The sequence below is a fragment of the Rhinopithecus roxellana genome, chromosome 3 (genome assembly GCF_007565055.1).
Source record: "Rhinopithecus roxellana isolate Shanxi Qingling chromosome 3, ASM756505v1, whole genome shotgun sequence".
Lineage (NCBI taxonomy): Eukaryota > Metazoa > Chordata > Mammalia > Primates > Cercopithecidae > Rhinopithecus > Rhinopithecus roxellana.
Window position 1 is genome coordinate 110,156,602 of NC_044551.1, and position 21,153 is coordinate 110,177,754.

The following is a 21,153-nucleotide window of genomic DNA, read 5'->3' on the forward strand; positions in this document are numbered from 1 at the left end:
AAAAATACATTTTAAACATCCAACATAAAGAGTTAATTTAAATAAATGAAATCAAAATCGCATGGTACTAAGATCGTGCAGCACAAATACGCATCGTTTTAATACTTACATTAGCACATTTCTATTTTTTTCCATTACCAGGAACTTTCAAGGTAAGTTGAGCATAATCACCTGTTAAGTATCCATGGGTCTTTGCTGCAGCTCATTGCGTAAGCAAGTTGAATCTTTTCTTCTTCCTTTGTTGTATTAGTGTAAGTATTTAACAAGATGTCCCACTCTTTATCACTTCCCAAGGCAATGCCATAACATAAAACCACATCTTTAATTGGATAAGGTATTCTGTAAAATATAATATAAAATGATATTTTTCATAGTAGTTATGTTTCCCCAGGTTATCATATTTTAGAAGTATGAATCTAGAAAAAATATTTGTAGTCACAGATATAAAGGTCAAAAGTAGGAATCTAGAGAGGCAATTGTCAGAACTGTCATTAGCATTAATTCCATGAGAAGAGATCATCAATTCCAAACTAAGGGGCTTTAAGAAAGAAGGAAATTAGAATAGTACAGAGTATATTGATAATATAAGTTGGTCTTGTATCTCATATCTCATTATCACATTTCCTAAGAGTCCATCTGAGGTGGTATATTAAAGGTAATAAAACTAAAATGAGAGTCTCAGCGCTCAGTGAGGCAACAAACTAAGAGAGAGATGGAGAGGGAGGTGCTCTGCTGCACTCATAGATATAACAATCACAAACAATCATAAAGAACAACCTATTAAGACTCAAAACAAGCAGAGACAGCTCAAAATAAGTGCTTATTGGAAGAATGCATTGGCAGTGAAAGGTCCTAGGTGACAATTCATTGTATAAATTCTAGTCTATTGTTATACACAGACCCACATTAAACACTGGTTTTTTTAAAAAGGTATTTGAAAAGAATAGTAGGAGAGAGCGCCTAACCAAGTGAAAGCAAAACACTCATTCCCATAGTGAGTACATCAAAAAGGGAAATTGCTGGTGCTTAAATAGGACAAAAACAAGAGGAATTACAATATTACTCTTACTCATTTTCTGGATGGTCCACCCATTTTGTGAAGAGTTCTTTTGACAGCTGAAGGCAGTCTTCAAGGCCCAACCAACACGCAGTTCCAAAAAGTTTTTCCAGTGATATTCTTGAAGAAAAAGTCAAAGAAAAACAGTTTATTTTGCATTACCACCTTCATTTTCTCTGCTTCCAAGAATATGTGTTTCATAAAAAGTTGGGTATTTTTAAATATCCTTTCAATGACATCGGGTTTGTTTTAAAAAATTGTTTTTGTGGATGACAGAAGTATTTAAGATTCAGAGAAATATTTACTGAGAGGCTCCTAGGCACCAAAAAAAGCTCCTAAGACTAGTATTTTTTGAAAGCGAGAAACAAATTACTGCCATCCTTCATCTCCCTCAAACACACATGGGTGTACACACCACAGCTGTTGTCAATTTATTTTTCCTCTCTTTTACTAGAATTGCCTTATGGATAAAAAATGATTTTAGAGTATCTGATCTAATAGACTTTAAAATAAAGTTCTTTCTCTATACAAGAAGGGGAAAGGGAAGAGTTCATTTCTCCCCTTCTACAATTTGCTTTCTCTTACTTTACTGTGTTTCTTCTACTCCTCCTGGCTGTTATATACATGTTCAGAAAAAGAATAAAGGTGTTTGGTTGGTTTGGTTTGTTTTTACAGCTGAGCAGGGGTATACACTGTACTTTAAAACAAAATAAGTTCAAAGGAATACAGTGAAGACCAATAATAAATCCAGGTAAGTGATGCCTTGTGGTCCCTACTCCAGTTTGGGGTCAGGGTAAAGAAACCCAAATTGGCCATAAGTTTCCAGAAAATGCAAGCGCCAAATCTCTGTTACTCCATCTTCCAGTTTCAACCCAGCCTGGCCTGACCTTCTGATAAGCTGAAGAGGAATGTGTAAGGGTGGAGGTCCTCTGAGAGACATTCTAGGTATTCATTTACATGCTCTACTCACTCCCTGTCCTCACCCATCCCAATCTCAAGCTGATAGCAACAAGCTGGAGTTCTGTGGAAGTGCAGTCTAACCCCTAGAGCTGCTCTGAAGAGAACTGTCCCTGGGATGCTATAAGAAGCAGGCTGCTTCAGTCCAATTTAGGAGAGCCAAGGATATGTCTGGTTAACAAATATGCTGCCTGATTGAGCACACTTTTGCCTTCCCATTCATTCATACAAATTGCCTAGCCACTCTCGATCCCAGCTATTCCTTACCATTGTCCACCTACTCATCCATTACATTTTATGTCCTTCCAGTCACATCCCTTAGCACTAAAATTTCTGCCCTCCCAGAATAGTACTATTGAGTCAGAATAATCATACTTTGTATATTTTGTATTTCTTTCTTGGTCTAATTGATTTGAACTTAATGTTGGCCAGAAGTTGTAGGTATAATCCCTATACTGTTACTGGCTACAGAGTCCCTCCCTAAATCTAGAGACCATCTTACGCACAAAACTTAGGACACAAGGAAGACGGAAATACTATCACCCCATTTTGCCTCGTGCCTCCTTCCTAGACCACCATGACAATGTGCTTACTCTCCTCACCAAACTGGTAATATGAAAGTCATTTGTGATACTAACCTGTGCTCACACACAGTGACTGATCTGTATCACTGTCAACCTACCTCATCTTATCTGCATAATGACTGAATTTATGCTAACAATAATACACAGAGGGGACCTCTTCCCCTATGGCTTTCCCATGCCCTTCAACTCACTGGTATAGGCTAGCTTTGCTTAGCATACCTTCACCAATAGTAGGAAACATTTATAATTTCAACCAGTAGTCTAGGCTTTGAGAATATAGAGCTGTAAGTTCCTATGTGTATATGCACGTGCTTTACAGGTAAATTAAGATCTAAAACGACTATTTTCTGTTAGAATACATGTAGCCCACCAACCTCTGAGCTATTGTTCTCAAATAATAATAGCATATAAAATATCTCAATGAATAACAGGTATGAAGGTTTTATTTTATTACTTCTGGAAGCCTATTAATATGAATGCATTTTATTCAATTATCACTTCTGAAAACATACTTACAGAGCTAAGTAGTCATCTTGTAATGCCAACACATTTTCACGAATTATAGTTGAATAAATATTCCATATTAAATTAAGTCTCTTTAATAGGTACTTCTATAAACAACAAAGAAAATACACTGTTAATTCTGGTTTGCAAACACTGAATTTTCACTGTGCTCTATTTATCTGAAAAGACATTGATAGGCAAGTGGCAGATACTTCTTCAGAAATTATCTTTATCTGTTACTAAATATATAACTGGTTTATTTTTTAACCTCTTTGGGTTTAGTTCCATTTTACATAAAATATGGTTTACCATAATACCAATGTTACAGTGTATTATGAGGATTAAATAATATAATATATTGCAAGCACATTGCCTGGCACAAAGCAATAACTCGAAAAAAATTAGCTATAATTATCATTTAACATCATTGCATACATTTCCAGTTATGTTCAAAATAGAGAAGAAATGTAAAAATATAAAACAGTCTTTCTACCATAAAACATCCATATTAAGTATACATTCCTCAAAAAAAAAAAAAAAAAAAACTGGTTTATGTCCTGGACAAACTGAAGCCCTAATTTTAAAATAAATATAAGCTATCAATTTATATTCTATAAACATAAAATTATAGAAGTTAGACATTTACTAACATATCCCTAAGAATTAACTAGATGCTGTTCATTGAAATTCTTTAAAAACAAGTATTAGTTTTACTTCTTTACCCAGAACAAGTCAACAGATGTTATCAATAAGCCTCCTCAATTTCACCAAAATTTTAGTGCCTTCTTTTATTAATCACCATCCCAAGGTCAGCTAAATTCCCGTTGGTACTTTGGCCACTAGGAAAAAGAATGTCTGGGACCATTAGAGGTATTTGTGATCTCATCCTCCGAATGGCCCAGAAATTCACTTGAAATTATCACCTAACATACTTTTTGGTTTGTGTGACCCGTAATTCCCCAAAGAGGTCTACCTAACTTTTGCTTTGAATTCACCTTTGCTATTTTTTCCTGTAATTACTGTTTAAGATTTAACAATGGAAAATATATTTTTAAATTTATGATGGCATGTCATTTCTCTGTTCAGTAATTCTCATTTCTCCCTTTCTTTTCCTAACATCAAAAGCATCTTCAAATTTTTACATTTTCTGGAACATATCTCTCTGGATTTACGTGCTGTTCCTATGAGTCAGAATATTGCAATTATAGACACAGAGTTGTTACAATTCATTCTGGTTACCTAACAATCTCTTACGAAAATAGTTGCTAATAAATACTATTCTTTTCGCTAAGAAAACAGGCATACCATTTCCATCCACTTCTGGTTTCTTAGGACATACTGCCACTTCACCAAGAATGAAGTACCCTTCCAAATCTCACTCATCTCCTAGACCAGGTCTACGACTAAGGTATTTTCTTCCAAGATCAATCAGCCATTGTTAAGGAAATGAATATATATATGGAACTAAGACTATTACTTTGGAAAAGACCTGTCTCACAGATGCTGGCTAAAATATGAAAAGAAGAAGAGAGGATTTATTTAAAAACTACATAAGAAAGAATGAAATTACCTTTAATAATGGGTATATATCATAGTTGTTCACATCAGAAACAAGATCCCTGGTTACCAAGTTTACCAAGACTGTATGCCATACTATAATTTCATCTTCTTCAGCAAGGTACTTGGTTAACTCAAGTGCTGTTTCAATCTCAATATAATTGTTTCTGTTTGATTTAAAAACACACACACTCAAAAAACCTTCACTTGCTAAGTAATTTGCATGCGTTCGATATTTGTTCCATGTTTCAATGCCTGACTTCAATAAGGCATGTGAATAAGTCAAGAAATGAGAAGGTAAATGTCTCATCTTATAGAAAGGATGAAACCCAAGCAAAGTTGACAGGCCTTCCATTTCAATTTGGTACTTTCAAGTGTCCAAAGTCTTGAAGGCTAGAGAAAATTCAGGCCAAATGTTGGACTGATTATTAGGAAGTAGAACAGTTATGCATTCTATATGCATTTTTGTGACAGCATAGTTTGCATTCAACAAGTACTAATTAGAAGTCATTCTCTATCTAATGCTCTGACAGCTGCTGATGTGCACACCAACTACAGGCATACCTCAGAGATATTGTGGATTCTGTTTCAGACACAATAAAGCGAATATCATAATAAAGCAAGTCACACCGGTTTTTTTTTTTTATTTTCCAGTGCATATAAAACTTATGTTTACACTATACTGTAGCCTATTAAGTAGCAATGGCATTATGTCTAAGAAAAACAGTATGCACACCTTAATTTAAAAGTAGTTTACTGTCAACAAATGCTAACAACAATCTGAGACTTCAGCAAGTCATAACCTTGGCTGCTAACTGATCAGGGTGGTAGTTGCAGAAGCTGGTGTGACTATGGCAATTTCTTAAAATAAGCAACAATAAAGTTTGCCACATTGCTCAGTTTCCTTTCACAAAAGATTTCTCTGTAGTATGTGATGCTGTTTAACAGCATTTTACCCACAGCAAAACTTCTTTCAAAATTGGAGTCAATCCTGTCACACACCCTGCTGCTGCTTTAACAACCAAGTATACATAATATTCTCAATCCTTTGTTGTCATTTCAACAATGTGTCATAGCATCTTCACCAGGATTGGATTCTTTCTCAAGAAACCACTTTCCTTGCTCGTCCATAAGAAGCAACTTCTCATCCACTCAAGTTTGATCATGAGATTGCAGCAATTCAGTCGCATCTTTAGGCTCCACTTCTAATTCTAGTGCTATTGCTATTCCCACTGTATCTGAAGTGATTTCCTCTACTGAAATCTTAACCCCTTGAATTCATCAATGAGGACTGAAAACTTCTTCAAAACTCCTGTTTATATTGATTTTTTTTACCTCCTTTCATGCATCTCAAATGTTCGTAATGGCACTTGGAATGATTCATCCCTTCCAGAAGATTTGCAATTTACTTTGGCCAGATTCATCAGAAGGATCATTATCTATGGAAGCCATAGCCTTATAAAATGTGTTTCTTAAATAATAAGAGTTAAAAGAAAGAAAGAAATTACTCCTTGATCCATGGGCTGAAGAATTGATGTTGTGTTAGTAGGCATGAAAACATTAATCTCCTTGTACATCTCCATCATAGTGCTTGTGTAATCAAGTGCATTGTCAATGAGCAGTAACATTTTGGAAGGAATCTTCTTTTTTTTTTTCCTGAGCAGTAGATCTAAGCGATGGGCTTAAAATATTCAGCAAACCATACTGTAAACAGATATGCTGTCATTCAGGCTTTGTTTTTCCACTTACAGAGCACAAGCAGAGTTGATTTAGGTAATGTTTAAGGACACTAGGATTTACAGAATGGTAAATGAGCATTGGCTTCAACTTAAAGCTACCAGTTGCATTAGCCCCTAACAAGAGAGTCAGCTTGTCCTTTGAAACTTTGAAGCCAGGCATTGACTTGTCCTCTCTAGCTATAAAAGGCCTAGAGGGCATCTTCTTCTAATATAAGACTGTTTCATATTGAAAAACCTGTTGTTGGGACAAAAAACCAAACACCGCATGTTCTCACTCATAGGTGGGAATTGAACAATGAGAACACTTGGACACAGGAAGGGGAACATCATACCCCGAGGCCTGTCCTGGGGAGGGGGGAGGGGGGGAGGGATAGCATTAGGAGATATACCTAATGTAAATGACAAGTTAATGGGTGCAGCACACCAACATGGCACATGTATACATAGGTAACAAACCTGCACGTTGTGCACATGTAGCCCAGAACTTAAAATATAATAATACTTAAAAAAACAAACAAACAAAACCAGAAAAACCTGTTGTTTGGTGAAGTCCCCCCCTTTTTTTTTTGAAACGGAGTTTTGCTCTGCACCCAGGCTGGAGTGCAGTGTCGCGAACTCAGCTCACTGCAAGCTCCGCCTCCCAGGTTCACGCCATTCTCCTGCCTCAGCCTCCTAAGTAGCTGGGACCACAGGCACATGCCACCACACCTGGCTAATTTTTTGTATTTTTAGTAGAGATGGGGTTTCACCGTGGTCTCGATCTCCTGATCTCGTGATCCGTGTCCCTCAGCTTCCCAAAGTCCTGGGATTATAGGCGTGAGCCACTGCGCCCGGTGGTGCAGCCATTTTAACAATTATCTTAGCTAGATTTTCTGGATAACTTCCTATAACTTCTACATCAACATTCGCTGCTTCACCTTGTACTTTGTTGTGGAGATGGCTTCTTTCCTTAATCTTCATGAACTAACCTCTGCTAGCTTTAAACTAGCACCTTTTCCTGCACCTTCCTCACCTCTCTCAGCCTTAATAGAATTGAAGAGAGTTAGGACCTTGTTCTGGATGAGGCTTTGGTTTAAGGGAATACTGTGGCTGGTTTGATCTTTTATCCAAATCACTGAAACTTTCTCCCTATCAGCAATAAGGCTGTTTCACTTTGTTTTTTAAAAAATCATTCATGTATTCACTGGAGTAGCACTTTTTAATTTCCTTCAAGAACTTATCCTTTGCATCTACAATTTCGCTGTTTGGTGCAAGAGGCCTAGTTTCGGCCTATCTCAGTTTCAACATGCCTTCCACACTAAACTTAATCATTTCTAGCTTTTGATCTAAAGTGAAAGATGCAGGACTCCCCCTTTTACTTAAACCCCTAAAGGCCATTGTAGGGTTATTAATTGGCCTAATTTTATTTTATTTTTTATTTTTAGACAGAGTCTCGCTCTGTCACCCAGGCTGGAGTGCAGTTGTGTGATCTCAGCTCACTGCAAGCTCTGCGTCCTGGGTTCATTCCTTTCTCCTGCCTCAGCCTCCCAAGTAGCAGGGATTACAGGTGCCCACCACCATGCCCAGCTAATTTTTTTGTATTTTTAGTAGAGATGTGGTTTGCACCGTGTTAGCCAGGATGGTCTTGACCACCTGATCTCATGATCCGCCCACCTTGGCCTCCCAAAGTGCTGGGATTACAGGCGTGAGCCACTATGCCCGGCCCTAATTTCAATATTACTGATTCTCAGGGAATGGAAAGGCCAAAGAAGAGGGAGAGAGATGGAGGAATGGCTGGCCAGTGGAGCAGTCAGAACACACAGAATTATTAAGTTGGTGGCCTTATACAGGCACGATTCATTGCACCCCAAAACAATTACAGTCATAACATCAACAATTCCTGTTCACAGATTACTGTAACAGATATAACAATAATGAAAAAGTTTAAAATATTGTAAGAATTACTAAAATGTGACCCAGAGACATAACATGAGCACATGCTGCTGGAAAATGATGCCGATAGACTTGCTTGACTCAGGGTTGTCACAAATCTTTAATTTGTAACAAATGCAATATCTGTGAAGTCTTAAAGCGAAGCACAATAAAACAAGGTATGCCTGTAGTACATATGACACTGCATTTGCCTACCATTGAGGAGCTTCAATGAAGAGCTGAGACTTATGCATAAGAAACCAGTAATGAAAAGTACCAGAAAAGGCAGTGAATACTGTAAAGTAGCAAAGAAGGAAAATATGCACGTAGAAAAGTCAGGGATAAGATAGAAAAGTCAAGGAAGGCTTCATGGAGGAGAAACTTGGGAAGAGCAGTGAAGGATGCACAGGATTAAAATAGGTAGAAAAAGAGGAAGGCAGCCCAGGACAAATAAGATAAGGTGGGAATTAGTGTGATGAGCAGATGAAGCTAACTGAGGCAGGGATTTCCTTTGTGTATAGTGAGAAATAGGGCCTAATAGGTAAGTTGGCTCAAACCTGTGCAGATCCTTGAATGTCAGGATGAAGAATTTAGGTGGAAAGGTACTCTAGGCATTTAAACAATTGGAATAGCATAACGAAATTGATGTCTAACAATTTTATTGCAATAGTGTTACAGAAGACAGAATGAAATTCAAAAGGACTAAAGACAGGAGGCTAATTTAATAGGCCAGGCAAGAGATGAAGAAAGCTTGGCTTAGTATGGAAGCAGTGAAAGTGGTAAAGTGAGCCTCCGAAAGACATTTCTAAGAATGAAGAGATGAGACTTGGTGACTGTGCATGTAAGATGAAGTAAAGAGAGGAATCAAGAATATCTCTGAGGTTTCAAGTTTGGGTGATGAAAAGAAGAGTACCTTTGCCATGCGGGGAGAAATTGATAGCAAGAGCAAGGTAGAGACAAAAATGAAGTTCAGGGTTTAAGGTACTGAATTCATACGACCACAGGATAAACCTAAGACAGGAGGAAAGATAAGTAACAATGTAGATTTGGAAGTCATCAACATGTCCTTCCACAAACATTTACTGAGGACCTTACCTCTGCTGGCACTCTACAGATACGCAATAAAATGGTCACCAAAACCCAAGAGTGAATGAGTTATCAAAGGAAAGATAGAAGAAAGTGATATAACCATGACTGGTCCTAAGAAGCTCACAGCGGTAGAAGAGGAGTCAGATACACAAGGAGAACCAGGTTTGCATATCAGAGTCTAAGGAAGCCAAAATGACATTTTCAGGAGGATGTAGTCAATAATAGTAAAGTCATGGTGATCTTAGAGAGAGAGGAATTTCAGCAAAGTTTTAGACAAGGAAATGTACTGCAAGTCACAGAGGGTAAAAGGAGTAAAGAAGAATAAAATAAGTAGACATTTACTCAAGCAATATGTCTGGCTAAAGAAAGAAAAAATACTAGATAATTTACTACATATATTCCTTAATTTTATTGACTGAAAATTTAAATTCTGAATATTTATTAATTTACCTGGTTATAATCACTTAGCAGCATATCTTACACTGAGTAAATCTAATATAAATAAAATAAATAATTGTGCAATATATTAAAATACAGGCGAGATTGCATTAAAATTGTAGCCATCACCCTTGGATAACAGAAATCACTGCCAAATCTCAATTGGTAGTCTTTTTATTTCCAGCAACTCATTATATTATAAAATTCCATTGCAGTTACAGAATTGCATCCTATTCTGAATCAGTTATGGCCTATATATACTAAATAATCAAATTCATAGTGATGAAGCTATTATTTTTATAAAGGTCTCGAGGTATATTCTAAAACCATGAGAGAAGAAAATATACTCACTTAGACAAGGAAAAGGCATCATCAATCAACTGCAGTCTGTGAATAACAGGAATAGCCTGCAGAATTAGACCCAAATATGTCCAGAAGATGAGAACATTTTTCAGTAAAGTTTTCAAAATAACAACAATTTAAAGATTACTGCTGCCTATAAAACACCTTCATGTGAATTATCTCATCTGCAGAGAAACAATAATTACTGAGGATAGTCCCCGTAATTTATTTATCATACATCTGTTTTTTAAATAAATGAACCCTCTGGACATCAATCATAAGGTTTAAATACGGCAGAGAGTTTTGCCAAAATACTCCGGAAACATATCATGTTAAAAAATAAAATAGGCAACCAAATTTAAAAGGCCTCTCCAAAACAAGTATACATTAAATTGTATTTCAACATCCAAATTATTTTCAGGGACGCTTTTGGCATAGAAGCCCTTAAATAAGTATTATTTAGTGCTCTTTTGGTAACATTGAGGTACCATATTTTTTCACATGGTATTTATCTTAAGATTTTACTAATGAGACAGAATGCCACCAACAGTTCCCTTTATATCCGTGGAACGGCAGGGGCCAATTGCCAGTGTAATTCTTTAGACTTCTATTTGAATTCCCTGGCATTGCCAGGCCATAAGACTCTTCCGTCAGCTCAGTCCCTAAGGGGGGCCAAGGCCTCCTACATCATACCTTCAGCACCTCTCAGCACTGTGATCTATTTGGTTCAAAAACTTTATCTTCACAGCATTTCTTTAAGGGTCCGAGCAAGTCAAGTTTAATTCTTCAGCTGGTAGAGTCTAATTTCTTTTCTGGCAGTACTAACATGTTTTCTAGATTAATATTAATCATAAAGATTCCCTTTTATTTGCTCACCAGTTATGTTGTAGAAATAATTTGCCTCTGTTTTTCAATAAGTAAATCTACAATGGTTTCAATAAGTCATTACTATAATGGTATAACCTCGTGCTTTCATGGCTTAGAATGCCCTTCAAAACGTAATAAGAATTCAGACACTTTGAAAAGATTTGAAAAGAAAATATTATTGTAAGTGGCCTTTATAGCTTTATTCAAAATCCCAATAATTTGTTTTAATTACAGAATATGTTATGAATCCCTGAATTGTATCAGGCCTTTGTTAAACATAATACATGTATTATCTTATTTAATCTTCACGATAACCCTTTAAGTTTGGTATATTATACCACATATATAAGAAATTGAGGTACAACCAGGATGCCTTCTCTAGCCTTTTAATGGTTGATCTTTCTGTTAGGAAGAGACTCCACCTCCATTCCCACCCCTCACCTGCAGGAATACTGAAGAGAGGTTTTTGTTTGTTTGTTTTGGTTTGTTTTGCTTTTTCCCATATTCTTACAAAGGGGAGATTTGGCTCGAAGGTGCCATACATCTGGCAAACAGTGAACAAAACAGGAACGTAAGTCTTCCTGACCCAGAACCTAAGCTCCAAACCAATATGCTAGAGAAACTGCTGTGTGTCTCAGAGAACCTTCAAACACAGAGACACGTAACACAGAGACATCTTTTAGTTCAACGCTCCAGTTTCATAAATGGAGTCTAAATAAACCACCCAAGGGCTCGCAGCAAGTCACAGCAGAGCCAACAGTACTGACTCCTAAGCCGGCGTCCAGCTCCACTCATGGAAATTTAGTTTAATCCAGTTAAAATCTGATTGATTAGAACTGGCCAACATTTTAGTGTTTATACACTGCATAATTACTTACAGTTATTTTGTGATATAAAGTGACATTGGACTATTACTGATGCTTTGTGAATTAACTTCTCTCTTCTGAGGGAGAGTGGAAATATGTTTTTAGAAGTAAAATTAGTATTTTCTAGCATTTACTGAGTACCTATTATGGATTTAGAAATTTTAAGTATACTTTCACCTACATCATCTCTAATCCTCATGATGAATAAAATATAATAATATTCTCATTTTAAAATGAAGAAATGGAACCAGGACATTTAAGTAATCTGCCGAAGATCACAAAACTAATGATTAATAGGAAAATGCATTCTGATTCTTACCTGGAAAGGTTGTTTTGGAAAAGCAAGATGAATGTTCAAAAACACAACACATTTAATCAAAATCTCCACTTGCTAAGAATAAGGAAAAAAAGTCTTTTGTAAGCCTGGAGGTGAGGGGCGGGGATGAAGGTAGAATCCCTTCCCACCAGAATGTTCAACCTCTAAAACACTAGAGAAGGCATTATAAATTATATTTAATTAAAAGTATCAAAAATAACCTTACCTTAGGATCCTTGTCAAGTTGTTGATTTAGTTTCTTCCAACCTAATTTATCATAATTAACTCTATAATATCCAGTCACATTCAAATTCAAAATCACCCAGTCATGGTCAGAATCTGAAACTTGCATTTCAGGGAATACTTCTATAAAGGAATATGGGAATAATTTGAAATGGTACATTTAAAAAAGATTTTAATACCTATTTACACTACATACTTAATTCTAAACAATAAACCAATAAAACAAAAAATTAAAGGAATTCTAAAATATATATTGCTCTTACTAGGTCATTACATATTTTTCACATATAATAGCTTTTGATTTGACACTTTTCTTTAAAACTCTATGTTCAACAAGAATATTTTAGTTTGAAATGAGATAGCTTTTCAAAAGCTAGATATTTCAGCATTTTATTCCCTGCCTTTATATGTGCATATATGTAAAGATGTTTTTACAATTTGTTACTTACTGCTTCTTTGATCTAGCCAAACTAAAGATTGCGTAGTTCCATTTTTTATCCAAAGAATAGGGACAATCCATGTGTCACTTATTGGAAGAAAATAAAAAATTTAGTTACTTTTCGCACATAAAAACACACACTCTGAGCCACGATTAAAGAGACGATGAAAGAGCACACAAAACTCGGGTTCTTTGGTCATTCTCTCTGGATATGCAGGCCTCTGTTCTTAGGATTACTCACCACTGTTTTTACAAGCTAGTTTTACTTTCGCTATTGTTTACTCCTCTCTCCTGTTATGTCTTATGGATTTACTTCCTTTTATAACTTACGTAGCTACTAAAACTCTTATGTCCGAAACCTTCAAGGCCTGTGTATGTTAAATTATAGACACCTGGCTTCACTCAAGGGTAGTTCAAATGCTGCAAACAGACCCAAACCCATCCATGCCCAGAGAGGTGAAAAGTAGTTTAGAAGAAAAAGCTTGACAATCACTTCAAAATACTTTCAGCCTCAAGCATTCTCCCCATCTGAAAAGTATTCAACAGGAATCATCCATGACATTTATATTTATTGAATGTCTGCATTCTTCCCACATTGCTGGATGTGACCTGGATGAAGTAGCCAACCACAGGAAGCACATTCGTCATCGGAAGAGACACTCTACTCAGAGTTTGGGCAATATTTCCAATCTTGTTAAGCTCTCAGAAACCTGGTGTCTTAAAGACTGTCAACTGTGGGTCTGTGTTTATCTGCATAGCTAAGACACACAGGTCTCAAAAATCGCAGAGTAGTACAGGGAGAAGGAACTTTTGAGTGTCCCATTTCTCTCTCCTGAGGCTTTAAAGAAAGAGTAGAACTATCTGAAAATTTTGGTGATGGTATTTGAAAATTAATTACTCATTTGTGCTGATACTGCAATGAAATGTGAAGATAAAAACTATCAAAAACTGTTGAAAATCAGCTAATAAATTAAGAAAGGGAAGAGAAGAAGACAGGGATATAGTCTAGGCTATTTTATACTCTTTTCACTTTTACACAGTCTTTTGGGATACATGCTATTGCATGTATTTTATAGATAAGGCAACTGAAACTCACAGAGCTTAAATAATACCGAAGGTTTGAATTTTTGATAGGCCAATATCTGAACCCACGTCTAACAGAATCTAAAGGCCATCATTCTAATGTTGTGGGTATGGCTACAAATACACAAACGCACGCATCCACACACATATGTGCACACCCCCGCACAGAACTATTCCTCAAGGAAATAGTTACCATTCAGTTTCATTTTTAAGGAAGAGAAGACTACTCTGCAATAAGACTTCCTTTCCTCTTTACTAACATATGGCAATCTATGGCTCTATCTTATTGTCTCCAACTTAGAATCCCAAGTAATTCATCACTTCTGTCTGAGGGACGAAGAGGAACACACAATACCCCACAGCTTGGGTTGCTGATGTAACCCTAAATCCCAGGGTAGGGGCACTGTGTCTTGAATCCCTAACTGCGAGTCTCTGGCCTTGCCTGGACACAAGGACTCTGCTTCACCCTAGTACACAGTCACATTGCAGAAGTGTGTATGCCCAGCAGGGGTAAAGCTTCTTCACCCACAGGCTGGATTCCATTGGGTCAGAGCTCAACCCCAAGGAAGGTGAAGACAAAGAAGAGCAAAGCTACCTACTTGCTGGTTAGAAGAGTCCGATTTTTAACCTTTTCAAGATAAAATGGCTCCTGTTTCATGATGCCAGTAGACACATTTAAAGTGATCACTGGAAAACCACTCTGGTGTGTCCAACTGTCCATTATTTTTTTTATTGTTGCTGGCAAAATAACTGTACTCTGGTCATCTATGGCCTGTTTTTAAAAATCATCACAAAAGCAGGTAAGGTTATCAGTGAAACATTTTGAAGTAGCAATCTCCAAAAAGAAGCTTGGTAGCTATTCTCTTCCTCACTTATGTAGTAGTCCTGCAGTGGGTGATCCTCTGGGGCAAATTTGGAACTCTGTTTATATATGAATGGTTCTTTAATTAATTCATTCAACAAATATGAACACATATTTATTGATCCAACATGTTCCATGCTCTGTTCTGGGCACTGGGAATATAGTGAAGACTAAAGACACTACCCGTGACCTAAGGGAGTTCTACAACAAGACCAAGTTGTTTTCCTGTGGAACTGCCATTCACCCACGGCCTCCCAGTCTTTTCCAGTATCATACAAAACAACTCAGCAAGAGCGTGTCAGAAAGTAGGACAATGACCATTTGAAAGTGCCTCCACAGATCATCTTGCTCAGCATTTGAGTAGGAAAACGTCTTCAAATATGACTGTAAAAAGAGAAAAGTTAAGGTTAAAATAAATAACATGCCAAAGCAATTTATGTTTACTGCCATCCAGGTAACAACTATTTTGCAAGCTCACCTTGAGCGCACTGACAAATAAATGCTCATTCAAGAAGCCAGAAAGCATCCGGGCCATAGACGCTCCCTAGGAAAAAAGAAGCTCTCCGTTATTTGAACAAAATTCAATATCTCCATACTGACACATTCCATATTTATAAGCAATATTCTGAGCTGTGCTCCTGATTGCATTTTGCATTTTAGTGGAATGTTTGAATTATTTTGGAATGTGCTAATAAAATAGTACACTAATTAAGAGGTAAAAGGTAAGCAGATGGCCTACATGTAAAGAGTACAGAGTATATAACATTTTTAAAAATTGAGTTCTTTACAGAGCAATAATAAATTTCCACCAAGCAGAAGGGTTCACCTTAAAAGTAGCAAGTTGTTAAAGTCTGTGGTTGGTGGATCCAAGCATTAATATGGGCTTGATTGATATTTGCAAGGTGAGAATTAATTTAATCATGTTTTCTGAAACCTATGTATTGAATTAAAATAAGGTTATTTTCATAAAAAGTTTTAAGTTGTATATTGATATAGGACCCTTAGAATCCATTTTATGCAACTTTCTACAAGAGTATAAAACCAAAGGAAATTTCTAACTGCTTTTACCTTGCTGTAAGTAAATAAGTCATAGAGTTCCTCTATTTCACTTGTTTTGAAATGTTCCACCTTCAAGGCCACAGCTCTAGTCACCAGGGCGTGATCTTCTCTGAGGACATTATGTAAAATGTTGGAAAAAAAGACCTCATTCTATAAAGGAAAAGATTGAGCAACATTAACTCCTGAGGTGTCACAGAAACCAAAATTCTATGGTCCTCAAATACTTTCAAAAACTGATATTGAAGAGGGAGAAAATTCAGTAATTGAGAAGTGTCTATGAATTGAAAGGTGCCAAGTAAGTCAGGATTCCTTGAAAAACAAAACTATAAGACACTTTCCTTCCCATTTGTATTCTTTTTCATTTCAGTTTTTAAAAACTCAATTACAAAGTTAATATGGTTTCCAAAAGCTACCTACATTTCCGACAGGGAGGTCCATGGCCATCCTGAAAGGACATTCCTTAAGGTGGTTTTAATTATCTAAAATTTCATGAGTAATTTTATCAATAACTCCTTAAAATTAATCAACCTCTCTTTCATGAATATTTACAAACTAAAAGCATGCCAGATCTACAAATTCACAAAGATGCTGATGTAATAAATGAAAATTTAAAATAAATCTGGATACTACAGTTTATGGCTCATGCATTAAGATAAGGCAATTTATTATATTTTAATGAGAACCATAGGACTCTTCAAAAGACTAGCTCTCTCTTAGACACATGATAAGGGCAATTTCTCCCTGAAGTAAAGCTAGAAGAAAAACCAGTTTATAGCCAGAGAGCCTTGTGATGACAGAGCTAGAGCAAAGACCAGTGGAGAAGTTATACTGACACACGTTCATAGCCTGGAGAACCAGGTGAACCCCTCATGATCCACAGGAACCCTCAAGTCCCTACTGACTATCTTTGGGATCTGCAAGTTGACTCTCTCAGCCTTCGACAGCGTCAGATTTTCAAAACCTGTTTCACTTCCATTTGCCAATGTTCTCATCAATCCCTTTCTATAAGCAGATTATTTTTAGGCTAGTAATACCATTGATTAGGCTATTATCAAACTCTGTTTTTCCAGAAATAAGAAAACCTATCATTTAGAGCAATACATCTCAAATTTTAACATGAATAAGGATCACCAGGGGATTTTGTCAAAATCATCTTCTGATTCAGTTGGTTTGGGTTGGAGCCTGTATTTCTAATAAACAACCCGATTATGCTGATGCTGCTAGTTTGAGAATCACACTGAGTAGCAAGGATTTGGAGGAGTCATCAGTAAGCATGGATTTTATTAGTTTAACACTCAAAGCTTCTTGAGAGTGTCTCACTGGTGACCTATAAGCACAATGCAGAAAATAGAGAAAATAAAATCACCCGTAATATCGCACCCTCAGATCACCACCGTTAAAATGTTAGTGTAGCTCTTTTCCATCGTTTTTCCTATGTACTATTTATTCCCATAGTTGTAAAAACTTTTTATCTTGCTCATTTACTTATTATAGCATTTTACAATTTTGCTACCTCATCTTTATAATTATCCCTTATAATGGCTGCTGCATTATAAAGAAAACAGAAACATAAATTGAAAGAAAACAAACCAAAATGTAATAGTGTTTATCTCTGTGTGATCAAATGAAGATGATTTTCTTCTTTTCAAAGTACAGCAGATAGAAATTTTGCAAAAGAAAAACCTTAAAATATATAAATACATAGCTGCATAATAACCCATCGGGTCAATGGCCCATAATTGATTCAATCATTTCCCTTTTATTAGCTAGGCATTTAAGTTACTTTAAGCTTTTTGCTGTTTTAACCAGTTTTAATGAACATTTTTGCACATACTGCTTCTCTACATTTTGTGGGTCTCCCCTAACCCCATCAGAACAAATTGTCTTTCTTTCTTCTGCCTGCCTGGCATAAGGTTTTATGTAATCTTCTTGATATCACTATAACCATACAAGGTAATTAATGACTGAGACAAACACCTCTTCCTCAACACCCCAGAGGTCTTTCTACTCTGGGCCGCCCATAAAGTGATGCTGTCCATAGCCTGTTTCAGTTCTATTGGAGGGAAACATTACATAAAACATGACGTCAGCTTTAAAAAAAAAAACAAAAAACAAAAAACAAAAAAACTAGCTACTGCATATAGTGATTAGATAATGTGAATCTGTATATTCACCATTAATTTGTCCCACAAGCTGCAATATGTCAGAGAAGGCCTATTAAAGTTTCTTCCTTTTTCTTTTTTGGAGATAGTCTCACTCTGTTGCCCAGGCTGGAGTGCACTGGTGTGGTCAGAGCTCGCCGCAACTTCAATTTCCTAGGCTCAAGCAATCGTCTCACCGCAGCCTCCTGAGCAGCTGGGACTACAAGGGTGCACCACCATGCCCAGCTAACTAAAAAAAAATTTAGTAGAAACAAGATTTCGCTATGTTGCCCAGGCTGGTCTTAAACTCCTGAGCTTAAGAGATTCTCTCACCTTGGCCTCCCAAAGTGTTGGAATTACAGGTGTGAGCCACCACACACAGCATAGAATCTACTCTTATCCTTAGAAATATAACACTATTTATTGTAATAAATTTGTACAGAATATCATGATGATTAAAAACACAGAATCTGGAGTTAAAGTGCCTGTGTATGAATCCTTCCTCAGTCCTTTAGGAGTTAAGTGACTCATCAAAGACCACCAACTTTATCTCTCTGAAACTCAGTTGCCATCTGAAAATGGGTAAAACAACAATGTCCTCAAAGGATTATTATGAGGACTAAATTAATTTTCATAATGTTACAAGCACAACAGATAGCAAATAGGACATGCTCCATAAGGGTTAACCACTGCGGTGATTACTTACCATTATTTTTATTATTATCCTTCAGAATTGTTCTGAGGATTGAATGAGATAATATAAATAATTCTATTTAAGTACATAAAACTAGTACCTAGTTAGTGGTAGCTGTCTCAACAGTACCTAGCAGATGCCATTATCATCTGTTGAATGACTGCATGAAACCCATTATACAATGAGGAACTAAAGCTCAGAGGTGTTCATCTGCCTGCCTCAGCTTACCATTATAGTAAAGACAGAGTAACATCTGATGGCTGCAGTGCCCATATGTACCTTTTCCCTTCACCAAGTCTGCTGCTTTCTTAGATCAGGCAGCAGGAAGGTGTAGGAAAGTCAGTGAGTGGTAATGTCAGGGCTAGAGCTTCAGAGCTCCAGAAAGCCTTCGTCCTTAATGTTCTGACCCCTTGAGCATAATCCATTCATATCAGCTGAAACTAGACCTTGAAATAGAAAAAAATTGAAAATCTGTTTCTGCCTAAGGGTCTATGATTCTGTTACTCAATTTCAATCACATTATTAGATTAAAAGGAGGTTAAAGTTCTTGATCTCCAAAAATCTTTGAAAGGAAAGCTAAGATTTTTAAAAACAAAGAACGTGGCAATGTCCTCAATCGCCAGGATCTGACGCTTTCACTCAGCTCCACAAGCAACTAAGAGATATAGAAAAGAGTGACTAACAAACTAATGATAAAAAGAAATAATTAAAAGGTACAAAAAGAGACTAACGTAATCTTACCTTCAAAAATACCAGGAAGATGTTTTTGGCAAGTTTTGCGAGATGCTGATAATACCTTAACCATTTTAGTTGTTATAAGAGGTAACTGAAATTGATGTTCATGATGTATTCTATCTACTTAAGAAAATAGAGTAAATTTCATTGTCTTACAGGAATTAAACTTCTTCCCTTATTAACTCTATCCACAGAGTTAACTTAGGACATATTCAACTGCTTTTAAAAGAAGTTAGAGATGGCACTAACCATGAGTGAATAAAAGTTATGAAAGAGAGATACAAATGATTTTGTAGGCATAGAGTAAGTGGAAAGGACTGTTGGAGACAGCTAAGACAATAAATACATACTATATGTAGATAAAGTATATATATATATATATGAAAAGAATTGTATACTGAAGTCACACACACACACACCATTAGCTTCTTGAGGATAAGAACAATCCAGTGTGTTTTTGCCATAGAGCACAGTGGTTAAAAGCATGGGATTCGCAGTTGGCGTGACCTGGAATTGAATCTCAGTTCTGACATTTAATAACTATGAGAGCTTGAGCAACTTACTTAATGCTTCTATACCTCAGTTTCCTCATGTGTAAAATAGAAATAACAACAGCACTCATATGGTTGGTTTGTGGACTGAATAAGATGATGTATGTATAGTGCTCACACTGCCTGGCACTTAAGTTCTAAGTACTCACTGAATGGTAAATACAGTATTATTGTTGTTATCGTCATGCTTGTCATCAGACTAGACCCAGACAGCTGGTTATAAAATCAGGCCTGTCCCAATTGGGCAAATGACCTTGGGCAACTCATTTAACCTTTCAGTACTTCAGTCTCCTGATCTATACAATGATATCCAAACTTTCCTCCAGGACAAGTAGGGCCTGTGCATAGTCCACGGGGAGGAAGAGAGAGGCGCTGCCAAGTGACTGGGCTGGGGGACTCTCATAGGATGTCTGTAAAGGGCGGGGAGGTGGCATGGAACTCGGGTGTTAAAAGCCTGCACTACATCAGTGCTTGCCAGATGCTGTGATTTCATAAACAGATAAAAAGAGATTTTTTAAAAGGTTTCTGTGGCACTAAGATAGGCTTGCCAACTTTTTTTTCCTGCCAAACTATCAACCAAAACAAGTACCATCTACCTACCGTCCATTATCAAGTTTCATAAAAGGAGGAAAGCTTACTTCCAAAATAACAGAAAGAATATCATCTTAGAATTTCCTTCAGAATGAATAGATTTAGCCTGTAAAGAAGATCCAGCAAGTGGAGATAGCATTAAATATTAATAAATCCTTTGAATGAGTGAAGGCAGGGAGGAGAAAAGAGGTCAATAATCCAGCCTTGGAACAACGGGAGCTGAGATGAGACGGGGACCAGCAAAGAGGCAGGAAGGAGCAATCCTGAGGACCAGAGAGGTTACAGGAGACAGAAGAGAGGAGGGGAAGAAGATGCAAACCAAGAAAGGACCTCTGGTTTATAAAAGAAGTGAGGTTGGCCGGGCGCGGTGGCTCACGCCTGTAATCCCAGCACTTTGGGAGGCCGAGACGGGCGGATCACGAGGTCAGGAGATCGAGACCATCCTGGCTAACATGGTGAAACCCCGTCTCTACTAAAAAAAATACAAAAAATCTAGCCGGGCGAGGTGGCGGCGCCTGTAGTCCCAGC

The 21,153-nt window shown here is 36.9% G+C and overlaps 1 protein-coding gene across 1 annotated transcript in view; it reads right to left on the minus strand.

Moving 5' to 3' along the window:
- The window catches only part of LVRN (laeverin), a 72,662-nt gene that overhangs the window by 11,859 nt on the left and 39,650 nt on the right, over positions 1-21,153 (minus strand). Inside the window, exons 7-17 of the mRNA XM_010352607.2 lie at positions 15,923-16,063; positions 15,333-15,398; positions 15,173-15,238; positions 14,592-14,764; positions 12,920-12,996; positions 12,454-12,593; positions 10,188-10,243; positions 4,673-4,826; positions 3,115-3,209; positions 1,070-1,177; positions 172-339 (exon numbers count right to left, since the gene is read on the minus strand). Coding sequence (XP_010350909.2) covers positions 172-339; positions 1,070-1,177; positions 3,115-3,209; positions 4,673-4,826; positions 10,188-10,243; positions 12,454-12,593; positions 12,920-12,996; positions 14,592-14,764; positions 15,173-15,238; positions 15,333-15,398; positions 15,923-16,063 — 1,244 coding nt within the window. The remainder of the gene's footprint in view (positions 1-171; positions 340-1,069; positions 1,178-3,114; positions 3,210-4,672; positions 4,827-10,187; positions 10,244-12,453; positions 12,594-12,919; positions 12,997-14,591; positions 14,765-15,172; positions 15,239-15,332; positions 15,399-15,922; positions 16,064-21,153) is intronic.